The 23,361-nt window shown below is 47.4% G+C and overlaps 2 protein-coding genes across 5 annotated transcripts in view; both read right to left on the minus strand.

The window, feature by feature from the left end:
• Npas2 (neuronal PAS domain protein 2) overlaps positions 1-23,361 on the minus strand; it is a 134,462-nt gene that overhangs the window by 46,043 nt on the left and 65,058 nt on the right. For 2 of the 4 annotated variants that reach the window (XM_013154341.2, XM_063229830.1), the window contains exons 2-4: positions 23,086-23,139; positions 6,011-6,159; positions 36-127 (exon numbers count right to left, since the gene is read on the minus strand). In XM_013154341.2, the coding sequence (XP_013009795.1) occupies positions 36-127; positions 6,011-6,159; positions 23,086-23,117 (273 nt within the window). In that variant the 5' untranslated portion in view covers positions 23,118-23,139. The remainder of the gene's footprint in view (positions 1-35; positions 128-6,010; positions 6,160-23,085; positions 23,140-23,361) is intronic. The other 2 variants (XM_063229832.1, XM_063229833.1) reach the window with 1 other exon arrangement.
• Positions 11,243-15,956, minus strand: LOC134471351 (ferritin heavy chain-like). The gene is made up of 2 exons (XM_063229834.1): positions 11,655-15,956; positions 11,243-11,527 (listed from the first exon to the last, which is right to left on the minus strand). Exons 1-2 carry the CDS (start codon positions 12,184-12,186, stop codon positions 11,514-11,516), a joined length of 546 nt encoding a protein of 181 aa, XP_063085904.1. The 5' UTR covers positions 12,187-15,956; the 3' UTR covers positions 11,243-11,513.

Here is a 23,361-nt window from a genome sequence, read left to right on the forward strand (position 1 = left end):
TGCATCCGATTAAACTAATCTGAAAGGGCATTCACCTCCAACATCAGCTGAGTGAATTCTTCATTGCTAAGGAACGAAGGCTTCCAGTCTTGCTGAATGTCACAGATTTCCGTTTGTGCCGAGACTTCTAAAAACAAAGCAAAACATAAAGAAGCTTTTATGTCCAAGGGCACCTAGAAACTGGCATGAACAACTACCACATGTTTGCTTCTATGTTATTTTGTGTAAGCTCTGTGCAATTTAATCAAAGAAGCCAATACAAGAAAATATGTTACCCTGATTTCCAGGAACTGGGAACCCTGGGCATCAAGGGTTTAAAAACACTTTTGATTGTCTCATGTACTTTGAGTGAAGTCTCTGGGAAGAGAAACCCCTGCTCTCAGCCTGGGGTAGTGCCTGGCACTTGCAGGAGGCACCGTGTCCTTCCAGTCATGCAGATGCCACTTATCAAGGCAACATGAAGAAAGACTGGGCTGGTGGGCACCCTCTCAAGCTGCTTCTTCACAGTCAAGGCTAAGAAAAACACTTAGAAATCTCGGGTTTTCAAAATTCCAAGGGCTACAAGTGTAGCCTAACATACAGCTGGTATAGCTCATGCTTTGCATGTGTAAGGCCTTGGGTCTGCTCTCCTCTGTACTTCAAGCAAAAGAGGAAGGGAACAGAAATGGAAGGGTGCAGGGAAGGGGGAGGAAATGGGAAGAGAAAAGGGAAGAGGAGGAGGATAGAAAGAGGAGGAGGAGGAGGAGGAGGAGGAGAAATACCCTCCAAAATTCCACAAACATCTAGGTTTACAGTAAATATCTCACTGTGTCATGCAGGACCTAACAGATTTTTCAGCACTTACAGTGCTGAATTATAACGTGCAATAAAAGCACACATTGCTTACTTATTTTAAGGACCACATTTACTCTTCTCAGGACTTTCTAGGGTCAAACTATATCCACATGATGTAAGCGTCCTGCACTGGCGACCTTAGTCACATCTGTCCACTGAGTAATCATTGGCCTGCACCGGACCCCTTACATCTTCCGGCTTGTTCACAACTTTCAGAACATGTTTGTTTCAGTGTGAAGTTACTGTTGATAAGGTTACAACAGATAGCATAAATGTGGTATCTTGTACATTTGGGATTTTTTTGCCTGTTTATTCTACATCTTAAACTAACACTTTTCCCTATCTTATGTGACAAGAGGTCTCTTTAGCGATTATTTTCTTGGCACTTAAAAAAAGCTATAAAACCACATGACTTATACCCTAGAGAATAAAATCAGCCTGTTGAACAACTTCCTGGAGAAATGCAAACTGTGCAGACGCTAATCTGCCCTCTTAAGGAGAAAGATGGCAAGGATCTCTCCTTTGTGAGTTTTTCTTTTTCTCCTTTTTGAGTGCTAACATAGAAACCAGTGCCTCTGGGACAGGCCACACACCCGACCCTGCACCCCTGCTTCTGGCAATCTCTGTTGTGTGGAGCAAGGCGATGGCTTCTGCCCCGAAGGTGAATGAGCCCGGCGAACTCTGTAGGTTCTCCTGCACAAGCAGGTGGACAGGGCCAGTGACTCAGGGGACAGCTCCCCGCTGCGCCCCTTGCCTAAGGGTTCTGCCAGTGCCAAGCGGCACTGGGAATTTTTCTTCTTCCCAGTGTTTAAAAGAACAACGCTTGGCTGTTGCTCTGAAAGACTGGATTTATTGTCTTTCGTGGTTTTAAAGGAACACAAAAACACTGCTAAGAGCCTCTGGCAGTTGAATATGGGAAGAAATCCAGGAGAGAAAACCATGCTGGCTGACAGTGGTTCTAACTAGGGCCTACTTATGAGGGCCATGATGCCTGGGGTGAAATGCATGCTGGGAAGCAGAGACAGGTACCACACACACATCTGGACCAGTGTGTGCCTGGGGGTGTTGCCAGGTAGAAGTGAGAGAGTAAAACCTCCCAGGCCTTCACACAAATGACCACTACAAAAAGAGATGGAATCCACATACATCCTCTTTCTCCCCAGCACAAATGAAGTCCAATAAGGCCCATTTTGCTTCAGACACTCTTTATGCATTTTTCTTGCGTCTTTCTGAAGAAACTATGGAAGTCTCCTTTCCCGAGTGTCCTTTGTTCTGCTCTGGGGTTGTCTCTGAAGTTCTGGACTGATTCGACATGGTCATTGTGACTTTGGGGAGGAGCAAAGAGTCGCATGGAGCTAGATCTGGTGAATAAGGTGGGGCACAGCATTGTGTTTTATGAGCTGCCTTTCTGGGGATGACACCTGGCAGCAGCACTCCCTATATTTTTGCTCACTCCTTGTAAAGACACTCAGGAAAGAAGACTTAAGGCCTGCTTCAGAAAATGGCAAGTCTGATGGGTAAAGGGTGTCCAATGTGAGGGGAGTGTTCCGAGGGGATTCATGGTGATGTGTCTTTTACTGTAATTAAAAAATCTGAAATACTCACTGCAGTTTTTTTTTTTTTTTTAGATTGGGTATGGGAGGGGGTACGGGAAATCGAACTCAGGACTTGCGCTTGTCAGGCAGGCACTGTGCCACTGAGGCCCATCCCTGGCTCCATTCACTGTGGTTCCAATCACTCATCGTTCGCTCATCTGAAAAAGTCTTCATCAAACTGTAGATGGTTCAGGAGAGGAATCTCTGGCATCTCAGATTTCATTCAGGTAGCGGGTCACTCAGCTTGGTGAAGGGAAATGAAGAAGCCATTGCTTGGCCGGAAGTAATTGGTTGATCATTTCACGATGGCTATTTCTGCAGGAAGAGGATGATGTGCGGGCATCCAGGTCCCGAAGGCCCAGCGTTCAGGTGGATGTGGGTGGCCATGTCAGATATTTCCAATACTTACACAATTCAGGAGTTTTTCTCTTAGAAGAGAAGTTGCTGATGCAAAGTCTCACGATGAAGAAACATCAGGATAAAGATTCTTACTTTGACTTGGACTACCTCTTGGAGAATAAATGTCTGTTTTAGGGTTAAGATTTATGTCCCAAGTGAAGGAAAAGGGATGCCTGGGAGATACTGGGGAAGGTGCTAAAGGATTGTAACAGCCTGGACCAAATCACCTTTCCTTACTTGTGTGTGCTCTGCCTTTAGCCTGAAGGCAGAAAGCAAGTCCAGCTTCTTAAGCCTGCCTGCACACTGGAGAGCTGGGGGACTTCAGAAATACTGGTGTTGTAGTGTTGGGCCTCCTCCAACAGCACTCCACTCCCAAAAGGCCTGGATCTGGAGTGCTGGCCCACTCCAGAATTACCAAATTGATGCAACTGGCTTGCAAAACTCCTGAAAATATAGCAATCATCCCTGAAGCTGTCAGGAGCTGGCTCCCATATGCTGCCCCTGACCCCGAGGAGATAGGGAGGCATTGCCCTATGGGGCTTTACTGGGCTCTACAGATTCCTCTAGAAGTTGCTCGGATGATTCTCGTGGGCTGCTACAGCTGAGGACCAGCAGCCTGAAGGGATGTGACAATGTAGCTATGATAGAACTGTCTCTGAGCGCCCCCTCCCGCCCCTCCCGCAGAAGGGGCATAGAAATAGGGCTGCTGGGCTGAGTCCATGTCTTCCTGGCTGCCCCACTGAGTGAGTGACTCAGTTTGCTGTCCCTCCATGTTACCTGTGCAATGGGATGGACTCACAGGGCTGCTCTGACACTCGGGAGTTATGACACCCAGAGCCCCTAGCATGAGCTGGGCTCACAGGAGGCACCGGGTAAATGCTGAGCCAGGATTCTCTGCCCTGGGTGCTCGAGGGGCTCATGGTCACATGGATGGCAGGGAAAGCGAGAGTGGGGTGTGATCAAAATCGCAGTCAGTGCTTATACTAAAACTGTCACTGGGGATACAGCCCAGAGGCGTAAGCGCCTGCCTGGCAAGTGCAAGTGCAAGGCCGAGTTCGAGTCTCAGTGCAAAAAACAAAACAACAAAACTTTATCACAGTGAAGACCCTCGCAGCTCTAAATCCCCTCAAAAGGCTCCTCCTTGCCTCAAGAGCACTGACCCCATGACTCTTGCCACTTTCTGAAGCAGCTCTGGATGACTCCTTCCTGAGTTCTTCACAAGGTGTAGTAAAAACCGTGATGAATGCTGCCACCTAAACCATCTGGCGCAAAGGTGGGCTCCTGCAAACATGATGCCCTGTCCTCATCCACCTCATTCACTGGACCTGGCCATATGCCTTCTGCCTCCTCCCCAAAGTCAAAATGACCACAAAGGTACTTTTGCATCGATTCAGGACACTGAAGCCGCCACAACACCACAATGGAAGACACTCAGGAGAGAGGACTCTAGAACTGGTCCAGAAAGTGGCAAAAAGGTGGGACAAGCAGGCTCCATGGGAGGGGGATTCATGGCAGTGTGCCTATTATTACTATGACACATTAAAAACAGAGAAACACTCGCCCTGTTTCTCGATTGGTTTTTCTGCCTGCTTTTGGGTGTGGAGTCACAGGGTGCTTGAGACCCTGGAGGATCTCGCTTGCTGTGCAGCTGACTGTACACAGCTGGCCTCACCTGCAGAAAAGGGAAACTCCAGGCCGACCCTCCTGGAGCCAGTGGGCTGCACTGCTACTGACCTGGCCTAGCAGGGGCCCTGATTTGACAGTCCTGCAATTCCACAGTGGATGGAGCCTGCATAAATGTCACACCGATGAACTTGATCCCAGCTGTCCTATTTAACAGCTGTCCTGCTTCTCGGTGGCACTGACCTACTTTGAGTAATTTGCACAAAATATCCTGGTCATCAAACCAACCTGCAGTTCACTTGGCCAAATCACCGTTTAGGAAATGTAACCACTTGGATGAAATTAGCAGGGATGAATGCTGCTAACGCTTCATTCCAGTCCTGCTCTTGATTGGTCTGCCTGCCTTTTAACAAAAGCAATAACACCCTCTTTCCCTCCCTGGGACAGTATTGGACACACAGGAGGAGGATCTGGCAGCCCTGCCTCATTCTTCACAGGTGTACACAATCGTGAAGGAACTAATAAAAGAGTAACAAGTATAATGAAACTTCCCAGTGTCCCCGCAGTGCCCTCTTGCATGAAAGCCTGTCAGCAGTGTCACTGTCAGTACGGAGAACTGTAATTACTGCCTCAGTAATTCTGACATTTCTGACTATTACGTTTGGTGTCTTGGTTAAGGCCAAAAGGATTCTTACCTTCCTGCTTGTTAACAGCTCCCAAATGCTCTCAATTATTCTTTAGCATTTAAAAATTTTTTTGTGCTAAGCAAGGGGAGTAGTGAGACTAGCATTGTGGGGTGAAAGGGTCTGAAGACAGTGAAGAGGAAAGAGGGGGACCTGAGAGGGACACGAGTTCAGGGCTGGCTTCAGGTGGCAGCTGTGTGTGATGGAACAGTGTCTCCCCACAAACGTGCTGGAAGGATGGGGAGGTTCGCACAGGCGACGCTGGAAAAATGGACTAATCCAGCTATCAGACCCCTAGAGGCAAAAGCCCCCTGCAGCAGAGGAAGTCAGTGTAGATGCTCCATGCGGTGAGAGCAAAAGTGGTCAGGAAAGGGAACCCTGGGGGAGCTTTCATTTCTTGACCTGCATTTTGGTTGTTGTTGCTGTTTTTCAGTGCATGCGGGAGGATTCTGGGGCTTGAACCCAGGGCCTCTGCACTGAACTACCTCCCCAGTCCTTTTTTAGCTTTTTTTTTGAGACAAGATGTGGCTAAATTGCCTGGCTGGGCTTGAACCTTAGATCCTTCTGCCTCAGCCTCCCAGAGAGCTGGGACTCCAGGCATGCCCAGCAGTGCTGGCTGTTATTTGGGCTTTAATGCTGGCCTACCCTAGGGATTCTTGACAAAGACCCACCCACTGGGAATGCCACCTGCTCCCGCTGGGGGCACCCACCCATGAGGCTGTTCTGGAGGTCTCCTGGCTGAGCAGGCAATCTGGGAGGGAGAGGAAAGCGCGTGAGTGACAGGGGCCGCAAAGCCACAGCAGAGATTTCCCAGGAGGCCTGGCCTGACAATAAAGTCAGCTCCAGGAAGGGGACAGAGCCAGGCTCAGCCTTTACCGTTGTGTTTCTGTAGGAAGCCGATGACCTTCTCCAGCACGGTGGTCTTGTCCATCTTGCGTGTGTTCCCGGGCAGCATGGAGCTGAGTTCTTTGATGAGCACATTGAACTGGTCCCGTCGCTTCTTCTCAGACTTGTTTCTCGAAGCTCTGGAAACACAGGTGCTTCGTTAAGGCTTTGTAAGGAAACAGGCGCTTTGTACCTGAGCTCTGCTACCGCAATCACCTTAGCAAAGGTTTTCAGGCACGGACATCAGCTGGGGGTCAGCGTGGAGCAGCGAGGGACCACACTTTGCCAAGCCTCCAGGCCCAGGGCTGACAGATGTGGCCCTGTGTGCCGCTGCTGCATGCTGAGAGGGGGGACAGGACTTTTTAAATGTGGAACAAATTGAAATGCTTATCAATAGGTGGAAAAGGCCAGACAGAAGAAGTCACGCTTCATTCCAACTATGTGGTGTGAGCAAAAAATACAGTTAATGTTTAATTAAAGATAACAAGATTTATTACATTGCTGTGAATCCCCTTAGACCCCTTCTCTGCACTAAGCCCCTGTTCCTGCCACTTTCTGAAGCAGCTCTGGGAGTACTCCTGCATCAGTATCTTTACCAGAGGTGAAGACAAACACAGAGATTGTCACTGTGTCACCCAATGGAAAGGCAGCCTTGTAAACACATGACAGTGTGTCCTGATACCTTATTCACTGGACCTGGCACCATGGGACTTCCGGCCCTTCCCCAGAGTCAAAATGATTGTGAAGCATAGCTATTTTAAATCAATTCACAACATCAAGGCAGCCACGACAGTGTGCAGAGCCTGGCTGTGTGTCCATGGGAGCATAGGATACACAGGCAGTCTCTGTAGGATCACTCGATTTTGCAGTGAGCTGTAAGTGCTGTAATAAAAGATGAAGTCTAGTTTTAAAAAATGTCATCCCACCTTTAGAAGAGATGAAAGTGAACTGGCTTGGTCTGAGGGATCCCTGGCCCGTCAGCTCCTCTGAGGAACCTCAGGATCCACAGGCACTGGGCAGGAGTCAGGGCTATACCCCAACCAAGCTGGACCCAGAGATGGAGGCAGTGCTGCTCACAGGCCGTGGCTCTCAGCGACACATCAACTCTCGTCAACCACCAGACTACTCTGAGGGATGGACCCAGGGCTGAAACAGGTTTCCCACCCCTCCTGAGTACACCTGAGATGGAGCCCAAGGGCATGGTCACCAGTCCCGCCCAAGGATCTGCCTCTCCTCCTGCTTCCTGCTCCCTTCCTGGCAGCTCTTGGGGTTGTGTTAAGGGATTTCTGCAAAGGCCTTGCTCTGTCACATCACAGGCTGGTGGCAGGTGTGGCACGGAGAAGCCGAGGCCCATACTGCTGGCTTAGGGTAAAAGGCACAACATTCAAACAGAAGAGAGAGAAGAAAGGAACCTTTCATTTTCTCAGCAACTGTCTATGCATTATAAATAATTTTTTGGCCTAGATTTTAAAGAGTGACATACAACCTCCTTAGCCAAAAAAAGCTCTGTTCCTGTCCTAGTTTGCCTATTATAAATTATTTGTGAGCTGATAACACCCAGCTCATTATTGCTCTGTTCTCTTCAATGGGTGCAGTGACAACCAACATGGCCTGGCAGAGAACCTGACAAAGCTCCTATCATTAGTGACAGAAACACAAGCTTGTTTCCATCAGCCTCCGCCTGGGATGTGCCGTAGAACCCGCTGGAAATCGGTCAGTGTCATTTGGATCCACAGCTCTGAGTTAAAGAAAGCCAAGAGCCTGGGCTGACCTTGTTTCAAGGTCTGCTCATGCCAAGCTGGGGGATAACAGGTTGAAAGGCGCTTAAACCACCAGGCTGTGGGAGTTTTTAAAGGGCATCAATTGTGTTCTGTAAAATTCAGCTGTCTTAAGGGCACAGTTTGGTGAATGCTGGTAAATACACAAATCCCACCAAAGCGTGATACGTATTTCCTTTCTTTAAAGGCTCTCTTCCTGCCTCTTGTTGATTCCCCCCAACTGCGGCTACCTAGTTTTGCCTTTTCTAGAATTTCACACAAATGGACTCATATGGTATGTAATCTTGGGCAATTTTTTCCACGTTTTTAAGATTCACCCATTTGTTGCACATGGAATGGCAGGCAGACCCAGAAACGACACTCAAGACTTAGAGGCCGGATAATCAATGTCGCTGGGGACTGATGGAGGTCATTCCTAAAATAGCAGGCCTTGATGTCTGGAGGTCTAGGACTTATATGGGACAAGCAAGCAGGAAGTACAGAGGCAGAATGGCTTGCCAACTGGGGATTGGTTCTTACAATAGGCATCACAGTGACCAATCGTTTCCAGGAGACAGAAGAAGCTGGAACAGGAGCTATTACCTGGGCAACTAAGAATCAGAAGTATACTGGCTGGGATGTGTGTGCATTTTCGGTTACACACATATTAACAGTTTGTTTGCTTTTCTGCTGACTAGCACACCATATGTGAATATGCTGCAGCTCTGGCGGTTTCTGGCCAGGGAGGATTAAGAATACTTCTAAGTCTCTGTGTAGGCATAGGTATTCCCTTCTCTGGGGTAAATACGGAGGCATGACATCACTGAGTCATGTGATCAGTGTACATTTGACGTAGGAGACACTACCACCCTGTCACACAAAGTTGGCTAGCTCTGGTTTTCATTTAGACAGACAACAAATGACATAATGTAACAATCCTTGTCAACATCTGGAACTGTTGTTCATGAATTAAACTTTAGCCACTGAAGTGTTATTTTTTTGGTATCAGGGATCGAACTCATGACCTCATGCTTACCAGGCAAGCGCTTGAGCGGCTGAGCTAAATCCCCAGCCTAAAGTGTTACGTTGTGGTGATTTGAAATTGCCTTTTTTCTGATGACCAGCAACACTGAACATCTTTTTGCATGGTTAATAACCATAGGGGCTGGGGATTTAGCTCAGCGGCATAAGTGCCTGCCTTGCAAGTGTGCAGTTGTGAGTTTGATCCCTGGTACCAAAAAAAAAAGCCATTTATATATCACCTTTTGTGAAGTGTATATGAGAATCTTCTGCCTATTTTTTAACTGGGGTTTTTGTCTTCTACTTGACTTTAAAAGAGAGAAAAAAAGGAAGAAAGGAAGACAGGAAGGAAGGAAGACAAGCATGTACGTGTCTTAAACATGTGCTTGTAAACCCCACGCTTGGATTTGTTTTTTGTCTCCATGAGACAGGATTTCTCTATGAAGTTCAGGCTAGCCTTGAACTCACTTTGTAGCTGAGGCTGTCCTTGAACTCAGAGAGATCCTCCCAGCTCAGCCTCCCGAGTGATGGGATTACACCTTGCGCTTGCCAGGCAAGGGCTTATGCTCCTGAGCTAAATCCCTGGCCAAATAGCAAGATTTTTAATTAGCTGGGTTTCTCCTAGTGTGATTAATCTAGAGTGTGCCACTTACTCCCACACCACCCTTTGATTTTTGAACACAAGGCTCAAACTTTGCTAAAGTGTCCACTGCTGGGGATCTTGGGAAGCTGATTCTAGTTGTGTGGGTACCATTTGTCGTACGCAATAAATATATGACACAGTTATAAACAGGAAAGCTGAGGGGGCCACTTCCTTCCCCTCATACAACTATAAACACAATGCTGCACTAGTAATTACCCACGTCTACGTCTAGGAGGTCATGATGCCCAAGTTGGCAGGTCATCCGTACCACTGAGTGACAGAATGGGGGTCAGCTGGAGTTAGAGGTGTTCGTCACAATGACAGCCACCTAGTTAGGATGCCCGAACCTTTAGATACTGGCATCCTGAACTGTGTTAGGTCTCACTGACGGTTGCTGTGGTTCCTTCTGCCCTTTTGCTTGTTCCTGCTGCTACAAGCTCCATCTTCAATAAACACAGCCACTCACTACAAGGTGTATGCTTGGCAAGTCTTTCCTCGTTGTGCACGAGAACCTGGACTATTTTTGGCCCATTCAACTGTTTATATATTTATATATATATATATAAATATATTATATATTATAATATAATATATATGTAATGTAAATATATATAAATATATGTGTGTGTTACTTTTATAATTGCAAAATTATAGTCACTATAATTTAAAAAAATCTGACACTACAAAATAAAAAATCTAAAACATTGTCATTTTTAGTAACTACTGTCCTAGCATACATTCTAATACTTTTCCTAATGTTTGGGGCTGCAAACTGATCCTTCACTTGTGATACTAATATTTTCTGTAGAAAGCAAGATTGTTTGTTTGGTACCGGGGATTGAACTCACAATCTTGCCCTTGCCAGGCAGGCACTTATGCCACTGAGCTAAATCCCCAGTCAAATAGCAGGATTGTTAAATTAGCTGGTTTCTTCTAGTGTGGGTAATCTAGATTGGTTTTTTAGGGCTGATATACAAGAGTTTCTCTCAGCTTAACAGCTCATTTCTTATGTTTTCTGTAGGGTGTGTCTGGCTCTGTGCATGTGCTCTTTGTAGCTCAGCAGCAAGCCCGGGGAGCACCTCTACCATTTTGCTCGTGCTAGCCCAGTAAAGCTTAGGCAAACTCTCAAGGGCCTCACCCTCACTTAAATACCTTCCCACTACAGCAATCCGGAGAATGTGGGTGAGGGGAGATTACTGTAAGCACGATGAACAGCACCTGACTTCCATCATTTTTAGGGGGTTGAAGATACGGTTGAAGTAGCCAGGCATGATGGCACACACCTGTAATTCCAGCACTCCGGAGGCTGAGGCAGGAGGATTATTATGAGTTTGAGACTAGCCCATGCTACAAAGTGAGTTCAAGTCCAGCCCAAACTGCATAGTGAGACCATGTCTAAAGACAAGAAAAGGCTGAAGAGCTTAATGAGCCATAAGTGGGCAGCTTCCCCAATGGGAGTCCAGGCAGAGACAGACCTACTGCTGAGAACTCCCACCCCTGTCTATGGTGACAGGACCCCACGATGGCCAGGATCCATGCCTGCAGTTCCCTGCTTTTATGAGGCTCCCTACTTCCTCAGCGAGGAACACATGCAGATATAGAAGGGGCATATCCAGCAAAAGTCCTGAAACCTCGGATTCAGATTTTCCTAGGCGATTTTGCCCCTGAACAAATATTTTTCTGATTTTTTCCCCAAGCACTTTTTATTTAAAATCTCTCCTTCTTTCTGTGTGTCATACCCCTACTCACAGTGCCATTAACCTCTGGAGACCCACACCAGAATCAGAATCGCAGCCGGTGGGACTCGGTGTGCATCTTTTATTTTATTAAAACATTCACCACAGTGCATTACAGCAGTGTCCATTTCCGCCTCCTTCCTGCGCTGCGATGGGAAGGCAAGAATTCTGTCCCCTCCTCTTCCAACCCTTCCCATACTGTAAATCTCATCGCGTGGAAGACGCTGATCACTGCTGAAAGGATGCCCAAATATTCCGCCTTCAAGTGTCCAAGTTCCTCTGAGTGCTTCACCAGACTTTTTCTTTTTTCTTTGTATTATGAACCAAGTAACTTTCTATCAGATGCAAGGGTCTAAAAGGAAGGAAATAACTGAAACGCGCGGTCATGAAGGAGCATGCACACCTTGCCTGCTGAGCCGGGGCGAACCCTGTGGCCCTGGGGCCCGTCCGCGTTCAGTCCCCTTGGCTGCCACCCTCACCATCATCCAGGTTGAGGCCGTCACACAGGCAGCTCTCCAGACCAGGCAGGTGGGACCCCAGGCTGCGCAGGCGGTTCAGGTGCGCACCCAGCTCTCCCAGCACGCGGGCCTGGGGCCGCAGGTAGCGGCGCTGCAGGATGCTTCCCAAGTGAGGGTCGCCCCGGGCAGCCACCAGCCCGTGCAGCTCCAGCAGGCTCTGGTGGAGCGTGTCCTCCAGGTGGAAGGCGCACTCCACGGCCTGGGCTCCGCCGCGCCAGTCATCGCTTTGAGGCCGCGCGATGTCGCTCAGGACCACACTGCCGCCGCGCTCGGTCTGCAGGAGCAGGAGCTGCTCGGCCAGCTGGCGCCAGCGGCGGGCGCGGCGCAGGAAGGCGCGCGCGAGGTGCGGCAGGGCCACGTCGGAGCGGTCGCAGTAGACAGCCATGGACAGGTAGACGTAGGCGGCGTAGAGCTGCAGCCGGGCCTGCACGTTCAGCGCAGCCTCGCACTCGGCGTGGAAGTTCTGGCGGACCGGCGGCGAGGCAGAGTCCATGGTGGCTCGGTCAGTGCGAACCTGGCCGGCGGCCCAGGAAGTAGTCAGCAGAGCTCTGGCCTCTGGCGGAGGCTGCGGCCAAGTGAGGCTGAGCTGAAGTGAGTCGGAAGCCAGGTATAAAAAGAAGGTTCCAGAAGTAGGCGGGGCCGGAAGTAGAAACTCCCGGAAGCAGGCGAGGCCGGTGACGGGCGCTCCAACAAGCAGGTGAGCAGAAAGTGATGCACAGGTGATTTCCCAAAGGGTCGTTGAGGAGTCTTGCTGTCTATGTTCCCAACGGATACAGGTCTGAGGTTTTCTTTTCTCATGCTGATTTTATTAGGACAAAGCTGGTCTTAACAGAATTAAGTTGGAAAGTATTTCCTTCTCTTTTAACTTTCTGGACAGCTGTGTATAGAATTAGTGGTTTTCTTTCCATTCTGACAATTTCTTTTAGTTGGCATATTTATACCATTTACATTTAATACATCTGTTAGGGCTTTGGAAGAATTCACCAATTTAGTAATCTGGGTTTGGAGATTTCCTGTTCAGGTATTTAATTCATTAGTTATAGGGCTCTCAGTGCTATTTACTTTATATTATGTGAAGTTGGTGGTTTATGGTATTTAAATAACTGGTCCATCTGACACAAGTTCTTGAATTTATGTGTATGCAACTGATCACAGCAGCTTTTATGGTCCTTTTAATGTCTGAGAGTTATGTTCCATTCTTGCTATTGGCAACTTTTTTGTCCATCTCTAAATAGGACTATCGAAGAATCATTTTCTTTCATTCATCAATTTTTAAAAATTTTCAGTCTTATTGATTTGTTACTATGTCTGCTATTTGAATTCGTATGCTTGCTGTGAGTTTATTTTGTTCTTGTTTTTAGTTTAAGGTGGAAGTTCAGTGACTGATTTGAAACCTTTTTTTCTAATTTGGGCATTTAATACTGTGGATTCCATCTAAATACTGCCTTAGTAGCAATCCACAAATTCTGAAATATATTTTTATTTTGATTTAGTTAAGAAATTTTGAAAATATTCCTTGAAGCTTTCTCTGTGGTCAAAGGATCACTTAAAAGTTTTTTGTTGAATTTCCAAGTTTTAGAGGATTTTTTTTTCCTGCTGTCTTCTTGCTTCTTATTCAGTTTTAGTTCATTTATATTTCCTTACATTTGTTTTATGAAACAACAATTGTTCTGTTTTGGTAAATGTTCAACAGGACTTGAAAATCTGTGTATTTTGATATTTTGGGGTGGCCTGTTCTATACATTGAGAGTCTGTTGGTTTTCAGATCTATATCCTTGCTGAATTTTGTTCTAGTTCTCCTAAGAGCTAAAGACCCATCTCACATTTCAGGTTGTGCACCATGTATTTTGAAGTCATTTTTAGGACTATAACCATGTAGAACTGTGTCTTGGTAAGTTGTTCTTTTGTCATTCTCTATTTCTACTCCCTGTACTTTGCTCTGTAGACTGTTTTATTTGATAGTAAGCCTTCCTTTTAATTACTATTTGTGTAGTAAACCATTTTCTATAGTGTACTCACTATGTAGTACAGGTTGGCTCTGAACTCACTATGTAGTCCAGGCTGTCCTCAAACTCACATTGATCTTCTTGCTTTAGCCTCCTGAGTGCTGGGATCCCAGGTGTGTGCCACTATGCCTGGCTATAGCTTCACTTTTAACCTACATCTGTTACCATATTTCAGAGAAATGTCTTGTAACAGCATGTATTTAGGACATTTAAAAAAATCCATTCTGACAATTTCTTTTAGTTGGCATATTTATGCCATTTACATTTAATATATTTGTATGTTTGGGCTTCAAGACTATCATTCTATAATTAACATTTGTTTATTATTTGTGTTTTGGTTGTTGTTCCTACTTCCCATTTTCTGTCCTCTTCTGGGTAATTTAAACATTGGTTTTACTTTTCATTTGATCTGCCTTTCCCCTTTGTCTATGTTCAGTATTATCTCCAGAGTTTACAATACATAAAACTTAAATTTCAGAGCCCACTTAAGAGTATTTTGCTATTTCTGTTATCTTTCCTTGGTGCCTCACATTCTAAATCTTCACTTTCCACTAAGGATATTCTCACTAGAGAAGAGTTCTGGGTTAACAGTTCTTTTCTTTTAACATTTAAAAAATACTGTGCCATCAGTAGAAGGTTTCTGTGGTTTCTGATGAGGAATTCACAGTACTGTTTAGACCATTCCCACCTAGCCAGTCCTCACCATGCCTGGTGGTCTCTGCTCAAATTTAGACCTAAAAGTCTACTCAAGGTCAAATCCATGCATACCTCACTTGTAGATGAGCTCAGGAGTTCACGATCAACTTCACAGGGACACTTTTTTCTTTTACGAGACCTTCCCCAAACCTCTGTTTCCCAAGGACTCTCTTTTAATCCTTTGGCCCAAAAGCTCTTTGTTTAGCCTGTTTTGCCTCATGCTTCCTGCATCTCTACCTTTATTTTGGGCTAAGCAGTGGGAAGATACAAAGAGAGGGGAAGAAAAGCAACAGAGTTTTATTGCCCTATTGGAACTGCAGCTCCTCAGATTGGAGAGACAGGTTACCCTCCACCAGCACCTCAGGTGCCACGTGGGGCCCCATCGCCACGGTCACTACTGGTGCTCTTGGTCTTAGAGGACTGCTTAAGGAGCACAAGGAAATGGAGAAAAGGACAAAATGCAGCATATTCAGGAGACCGTGTTCCCGTTCAACCAGCCAGTCCTGGAGGGCTTCTCATGGCCCTTTCTCTGCCCTTACAGGTGCTCATTTCTGGCTGCACTGAATCTAGGCCAGGGTGCACTGAAGGGCAATAGGTGATCAACTCACTGCTCTTTTAGTGGAGCTTCAAAATGTTACTTTTCAATCTGCTGCATGTTACTTAAGCTTCACAGACTTCAAAAAGCTATTCCCTGCATTCAGTCTAGATTTAAAAACACATTCAGTTTAGTGGACAGGCGGAAGCAGCTGACTCAATGTTTACCAAACCCAGAAATCCTCTGTCATGTTCCATACCCCTTTTAAGAGGGTTATAAAAGACCCTCTGGAATCAAAAGGTTCATAGGTTCTGCAAGCTTGGTAGCAAGAGCTGTGCAGAAGACCCTTCTTTGGGAAAGAATAGAAGGTAAGCAGGGCAGTAGTTACAAGGACATCTGGGGAGCACTTTTGGGAAATTTTTGCAGAATGAGGAGGATGACAAAAGTGTGTCACTCTGGTATGAGCATCATATGGAAGCAGCCACAATAAGCCTTCCCTGTGTTTGCCCAGCTTATAATAAACCCAGTGCTGGGAAGGCCAGTACTGAATCCTAGCCCTAAAGTTCCTTCTTTTAATCCTGGAATTGCCAAGTACCCAGATCTGTGTCTGCAATAGAGATGCCTGAGTTTCATTCCAGACTGGGAATTCTGGTGTATCTGACCTGGGTGACAGGGCCATATTAGAGGAGGAGGAACTGGTGAAGTGTAGATCTGAGCCTCTCTAAACCTGTGTTTTATAAACCCAGCCCAGTGAACCTGCTTTGCCCAGTCCAGGCCTAATCCTTCCTTTCTAGTCTTCACACCGCTTGCAGGGGACAGCGAGGCTGCAGAGGGAAGCTGAACTGAGCTGAAAAGTGCCAAACAGGCAGTGTTTGAAGAGGCGTCCATGGTGTACAATGCTCAGAGGGGTGAAATAGATTCGAAGCATGCTTTCTATCCAGACAGTGCTGTGCACAAAGGTGAGATTTCCTGGAGCATAAATTAAAGTGTGGTCAACCAGACGAACAAAGAGCATTCCTGGTAAAACTGGATAAAAATGTAGAAAAAGGGCAGATAGAAATTAAATCAAAATATTAAATTGGTGGCTATCTCCAGGTGGTGTGCTTATATATGATCTTTGCTTCTTTAAACATTTTGGGATTTTTCAAATGTTGCTTTGGCATTTTTTTATACACAAGAAAATGTTCAAAAATGATAAAGGAATAAAGGCAGTCTATCTGTTGTATGAGGCAGTGTAGGTCAGGGTTCTCTTGTGGAAAACCATTTAGAGAAAAGGGAAGGACCAGGACCAGACAAAGTTTTTGTTTTTGTTGTTGTTGTTCCAGACTGGAGGGGTCCCCTTCCCCATCCCCAGTACTGGGGATTGAATCCTGGGCCTTTGGGTTGATCAACATTTCCAGCCCTTTATTTTTTTTTTGAGGTAGAGTCCTGCTTAGTTGCTCAGGCTAGGCTTGAACTTCAGCATCCCAGAGTGCTGGAATGACAGGCCCGTACCTATCGCTGGGCCTGGCCCAGATAAGTTTTTAGTGGCAGGACTGCATACAGTGGAGTAGATTTACTTGTTTGGTAGTTGCAGTTTTAGCACGTTTAATGTAGTAAGGAGCCCTGGGACACTCTGAAAGGGAGCGCCAGTAGAGTCTGGTCCAGACTCGTCTTGTGGGGAGTGTTTCCTGGGATTAGCATTCCCCATATACATTCCCAGTGACTGGGACATAATGCAGGGGTCACCAAAGCTCAGCACAGTCCGCTTCTTGGCCAGGTCAGGGCTCTGGAGACACACAGGCAGCGGGGTTCAGGGGCACAACTGAGCTGGGGGCCTTCATCAGTTCCAAACATTGGGTGTCTGGGGAGAAAAGTCTCCCCACAGAGCAAGATGGATCAGGGTGGAGGCCCCCAAGCTGGCTGCAGAGACTTGGGAGTGTTTGGGGTGATCACCTGCAGCTGAGCCTGCTCTTTCCTCCTGAGAGGTAACAGGAGGAAATCTTTACTCTTAAGCACTGTTATCAGAAAATGTCTGGGTCTCAGTGGGAAGCTGGCCTCATTTCACAGTGACTTTTAGTTAATTATCACACAAGCAGCTTTTAACTGGAACAGGAGCCTTAGGAACTCGTCACCCAAATCCTAAAAGGAGTGTTTAGCCTTTTCTACAGAAAGGCAGCATGATGGACCTTGGATGGGCCCTTCCGCATTTACAGTTAGCAAACGGGCTTTTAGTCAAGTGCCTCTCATTTGAAATGCCCTCAGAGAGGTTCTGGTCTCTCTGAGCTGAGAAATCCCGAGTTCCTAAGCCTGCCAGGCACGTATTTCTCCTGGGACAGCAGATCCCAGCCTTGCAGCAGGCCCCAGCAGAGAGAACCTGGAAGCCCCAGTCAACGGAGCCCCGTTTCTACTCTCCCTGATGGCCCCAGAAAGGCTTGGCCTCCACCTGCAAGCTGGGGCCTCCTTTTCCCTTGGTTTTGAGGTCAGAGTCACTCATCTGGAAGTTACAGGGTGCTGCATGTCCTGTGACTTCCCTGGTCCTCCAGATGTCAGCTACTACCTTAATCACCAACCAAAGGAGCAACTCGGAAGCTACATTTCCTCCTGCTCTTTCCCCCATGCCCAGCCCACAGCAATGTACACACACCACACCCAATCCAGAGGCCAGGAATGAACCTCAGCAGAATCAGCACCACTGGATCCAGTGGGGACACTGAGCGCAGGGCACAGGGCTGACATGCGAGGCACCTCACAATCACACTTGGACCAGAAGTCCTCACCATGGAAGGTCACAGCTGGGCCTGCCCTTTCAGACCTAGAGAATTTACACCTGAGGTGCAAATGGCCAATAAATACATGAACAAAATGGCCAGCAGTGTGTCTAGCCACTACAGAAATGCAAATTAAAACAACACTGAGAAACTACCTTAAACTAGAGAGAAAGGCTATCACCAAGAAATCAAATAATAAGTGCTGAAGAGCTTCGGGGGCAAAGGAGCCCTTTTTCATTGTTGGTGGGAATGTGGACTAGTAAAACCACTATGAAAATCAGCATGGAGACTCCTCAAAAACCTAAAATAGGGAATCCCATTCCACCCAGCTATTCCCCTTCTAGACACTTTTCTAAAAGAGTGAAAGACATCAGATCACAGTGGTCCATGCACACCGTATTTATAGCAGCACAATTCATAATAGCTAAATCTTGCAAGCAGCCTGTATGTCCAAAAGCAGATAAACAGGTAAAGAAAATGTGGCATTTATGCATAATGGAGCTATCAAGCCATAAAGAAGAACAGATTTGAGTCATTTGTAAGAAAATGGAGACCATAATGTTACATGAAATAAGTCAAATATCAGAAGCTTAAATATCAAATGGCTTCTTTTATGCAAGAAACCCTAGGTGTAAATAAATGCAAGAGCAAAACCAAAGACAGCTAGTAGGAAATGGGGGGACAGATCTTTTGCAGATGGGAACAGGACCAAGAGATGAAGGGAGGGGAGAGGGAGAAGGGAAGGGAATGAGAAAAGACTTAAGATGTGTTGCGTGCGTTTACCAGCTCAGCTCGATGAATATAATCACTATGCACTCGAACTAATGATGGTAAAGAGGTGGTACAGCTGAAATGAGTTTGGTTCCTGGCCGGAACTCCGAGCAGGAGACTGAGGAGGAGGAGGAGCTCGTGCGTTTTGGTCCTGTCCTTGCTTTGCCTCACACAGCCTTGGCAGGGCTGTTTCCTCCTTTGCACTTGTTTTTGTGAATGGCTTCCTAACTTGCTAACATCAGAGGGCCTTAGTTGAGTCTTAGTTAACACACGCAGAGGGGCTGCGTTAGATGTTGATCCACATCAAACTACCCTGTCTCCTTCCCCTCCAGCCTGGGGGACCGGAAGAAACACCCTGCCTCCAGGTGGCGGACACTGTGCCTCTGGCCCTCTGGCTCTGTGGCAGGAACAGCTCTTATCCCAACTCCTGCCTAAACCATTTTATCCATGTTGAGACTAAGGATTGGGCTCAAAGATGAAAGCAGGCTTAACATGTTTCAGAACCAGCCTTTACTCCATTGAGGACACCAAGGATCAACTAACCTTGCCACACATCCTTGATTCTTATGCCAGAAACTCACGTCCCTCCCTCCACTACATGCACCGCTGTGGTAATAGGTTCCAGGAGAGAGCAGTCACAAAGTCCTTTAACACTCAGTCAAAGAAGCCAGCAAGCTGCAGCTTATTCTCAGCCAGGAGGAGCTTATTTGCACCAGGAAGCAGGGTCAGCTGACTTTGTAGACTGCAAACCTGTAGACACTCATCTTCTTTGGGAAGCAAGGGTTTCTGTCACTGCATACCATCCCTATCTTTGGTTGTTAGGAGCCCAGAATTGAAAATCTGCGCTCAGATCTGAAGCCCTGCCTGCCACTGACTGGTTGTGTGGTTCCTGAGCCTTGGGCTTCTTATCTGTAAATAATAATGGTAATGATAATAATGTCATAAATTTCGAGGGGTAGGACTGTAGGACTGGAGAGCCACCGTCAGCGTCCTGGAGCCTCAGCTGTTGTCGTCAGCTCCATGTACACTGCATGGTGCCCAGCGCTCACAGACAGCTGAACTGGATTCTTGCAGTAACACATGCGTGAAGCTGCCTCTGTCATCATCCCCATGTTACAAAAGAAGACACAGGCGAAGAGAGGTTTAGTGGCCTGTCCAAGAATAGGCAGTAACTCAGACGATCACTCAAGCCAAGTCTGTCTGAGTCTAGCAAAGCCTTCTCCCTTCCTGCTGTACTCCACCACTGCCTGGAAGGCAAACACATGCACACACCCCACCAACACTACATCACATCAGAATGACAGAGATGGGCTTACGACCAGAACACAAATTGGAGAACTGTGACCTTGTTACCCAGGGATCCCAAATATTTCTCAGCCAACCTGCTTCCCACTAGGGTACTGGGACCCCATTTTTGCATCTTCCCTGAAAGAAATAGCACACAGATGTGAACGCACAGCAGGCCCTGGATGATTGCTTGCTGGAATTACATAGAAACTCATGGGAGAACGTGGATCTGTGTGATCAGTCAGCCCAGATGCACCATGAGTTCCCTACAGCTCAAAAGCCTGGCCTCACATGAAGTATGTTTTCTGGAGGTGATGCAGGTTCTGATCTCAGCTGAGCATCTCTGATGTTATGAAGAACATGTGAGTGAAGACGAAGGCACAGTAGGGCCTCAAGTGGGACTGAGGTCCCATGTTGCTACTACAAAACCTGCCACGTAGAAGCTTTGCAGTGGGCAGAAGCTTGTGTTTGCTTTTTCTGAGTCATAGGAAGCGTTCTGTGTTGGTGCTGCCATTCTAGCAAGGAGCTTTAGAGATTAATGAAAACCCCAAGCCCACTGGCCAACTGAGGATAGAGGAGAGAGGGGAATGGTCTTTCTATACCAGCACCAGCCAGGGGATGATGTCCAGATGTCTTAGGTGGGGGCAGTGCTCCCAACCCTCCCCAAGGGTTCATGTGTTGGATGCTTAGTCCTCCATGGAGTGATGTGAAGGAGGGGGGCTTTTAAGAAGTGGAGCCTGGTGCGAAGTGGTGGCCAGGCCCAGCCCCTCTCTGGCTTCCTGGCCTGTGTTGTGATGGCTCTCATAGGTGCTCCCCCTCTGATACCATCTGCGATGAGATCCTCCCCAGAGCCGAGCCAGTGTTGGCCTCATGCCCTTGAATCTCTAGAAGGAGAGCCAAATAAATCTTTATAAAGGACCTGGCCTTGGGTGTTCTGTTCAATCAGTAGGCAGCTGACTGATACAGGGGATGTGCTTATGGCCCAAAGAAATTGGGGCTGAGAATGAGTGAAAAGAATCCACAGTAGTCTGCTTTTCATTAATGTGACAAGCACCTGATGTTAATCAATTTAAAGGGAGGAAAAGGCTCTTTTCAGCTCATAGTTTCAGAGGTTTCAGTCCATGGTCACTTGGCCCTGTTGCTTTGGGCCTGCGGCAGCCCAGGACATCATGGCAGGGTGCACGAGAGGAAGTTCATTCCTCTCGTTCCAGATGACTGGGAAGAAAGAGAGGGAGTAGGGTATGGGATTAGGGCCCTGTATCCTCTTCAAGAGCCACTCCCAGGGACCTCACTTCCCCTTACTAGGCCTCCTTGAAAACTTCTATCAGACAGGTCTTTGGGATCCCCCAGATCCAAACTGTAAACTGAATGTAATCTGGTTTATCCTAGGGCTTTTGGCCAAGGTGTTTCTGGCACACAGACAGGGTGAAGGCTGGAATGTGTGAGCACTGAATCATGCATCTTCTCTCTTCTTGACAGGACATGCAGAGGAGAGGCTAGGGCCATAGGAGCTTAGGAGGGATGCATTAAAGGGGACGATGGCAAAAACAAAACTCCCTTTGACTCCAAAGCCACATCAGAATGTTTCAGTCTGGGCCTGCCAGAGAGACTGAATTTGTTCTTATATGAGGAGAACCTTTTACAGTTTGAGCGGCAAGAGCAGAGCCTAAACTTTTTGTTGTTAGTGTTTGTTTTCTGAGACAGGGTCTCACTATGGAGGTCAGGCTGGCCTTGAACTCAGGGCAGTCCTCCTGCCTAAGCGTCCTGAACATAGGGATTATAGTGTGTGCTGGCAGGCCCAGGGATAGCACACGATTAAGGAGACCTGTTTAACTTCCCACCTGCCTCTCATGAGTCCTTTCTGATCTCTGACCAACTTCCCATATCACGGAGCCTTAGTGTCCTCATCTGTAAAATGAGACCAACATTGACATACACAGGAGGTCCTACATGTGGAGGAATGTGGCTCAGCATGGGGACACGCCTTAGGGCACACAGGAGCGGTTAGTGAATGCTGGCTACTGCCGCTTCACGTTATTGCTAATTAGAGCACCCTGCAAATGTATTACGGTGAAGCATTATTTTCCCATGTAGTATAATCACACATGGTGATTATTACTTAAAAACAGTTGCTTGGTGTATTTTTTTGGCTGATTCTCAAACCAGCCCTGCAGCAGGGAGGACAGATGTGACTGCCCTCCACTGCAGGTGAGGAGACAGAGCCTTAGACACAAGAAGCATTTAAAATTCACTGGCTCAACACTCTTGCATAGCTTCCTGCAGGAACCCCAGGGAGCCAGTGCATCCTGCAGAGGGTAGAGAAGCCTGTGTCTGTCCATCACTCGTGGAGGCCTCAACGGATCAAGCACCCTCTCAGGGTGTGACCTGCGGGTTTTGCAGTGCACTGCAGCAGGGAGCCAGGGTTTCTAGCAAGGGGACATCCGGAGCTGCAGAATAAGCTGGGGTGCCACTCACCTGGTTGTTTGTTTGAATTTTTACTGTGGGGCTTTCAAGTATATATTAAAAAAAGATCAGTTGAGAATAAAATAAGAAAAAAGTAGAAGTAAGTTCACAGTACTAGTCCTTCTCCCACGCCAGCCTGACTCCTAAACACTGCTGGGCAAAACCTCCACTTCCAGATAGTTTTTAAAGGAAATATTAGGGGAGTTTAAAATACCCTGGCTCCTTGACTGGTTGCAGATTAGAATCTTGGGAGGGAGGAAGACCTGCGTCCACCAGGCTTAGGATGACAGGAGCCTCCAGCTCTGGGCTGGCCTGTTGCCCTGCACACCACCAATCAGCGGCAGCTGCCTGGTCACTCCATTCTCCTGTGCGCTGCGCATGGGCAGAAAGCTTCTTGCCCAGAGTCCCCAGAGCCAAGCACAGGAGCTGCCTACTTTGGGGGATTGCTGGCAGTTGCGACATTCTTGACCTTCAGATGGTCAGTGTCATGATCCTCCCTTGCATCTAGTAGGTGTTCAGTAAATGTCTGGTGAGGGACTAGAAACAGACAGGGTTCTAAGACCACCACCATGGTAGTTACCAAGCGTGTATCTCTGGTTGACCCAACCATGGGCCAGAGACTGACTGACACCCCCAGTCCATGGTGCCAAGGAGAACTGAGCCCGTGAGCAGGAAAGTGCTCGGAGCTGAGCTGAGTGGTCAGCGTGTGCTCAGGTAGGGCTGGTAACAGTGACAGTCTGATCACTGTGCAAAGCCAGGGAGCCCAGTCCTGAAACAGTGTGTGCACCCGGCCCTGCAGGTGTACACAGGAACCAGGGCTGGGAGACCGGCAGCCAGACCGACCCGGAGGGCAGTGTGCAGTGGGCGGCATGGCTTCTGCTTACCTCTTGGCTCTATCTTTCTCATCTTCATCCATTAGATTTTCTATGCAGCTTTTCCTGCAAAACAAAACCAAACCCAGATGATTATGGTCTGCGTCTGGGTCTCTCTCACAGCTCTCTGGTCACCATCATTTTGTCCTAATTGACAACCTGTAGCCCCACGTTTCCGCAACTTCCTGGCCCCAACACCCCTTTGCACCCCTGAAAGTGTACCAAGCACCCCCAGGGACGTAGGTCCATGTTGGGAAACTTTCTGGTAGATACACAAGCATTCTAGCC

This window comes from Cavia porcellus, unplaced genomic scaffold (genome assembly GCF_034190915.1).
Source record: "Cavia porcellus strain 051 isolate PalLab524CR breed Dunkin Hartley unplaced genomic scaffold, mCavPor4.1 scaffold_18, whole genome shotgun sequence".
Taxonomy (NCBI): Eukaryota; Metazoa; Chordata; class Mammalia; order Rodentia; family Caviidae; genus Cavia; species Cavia porcellus.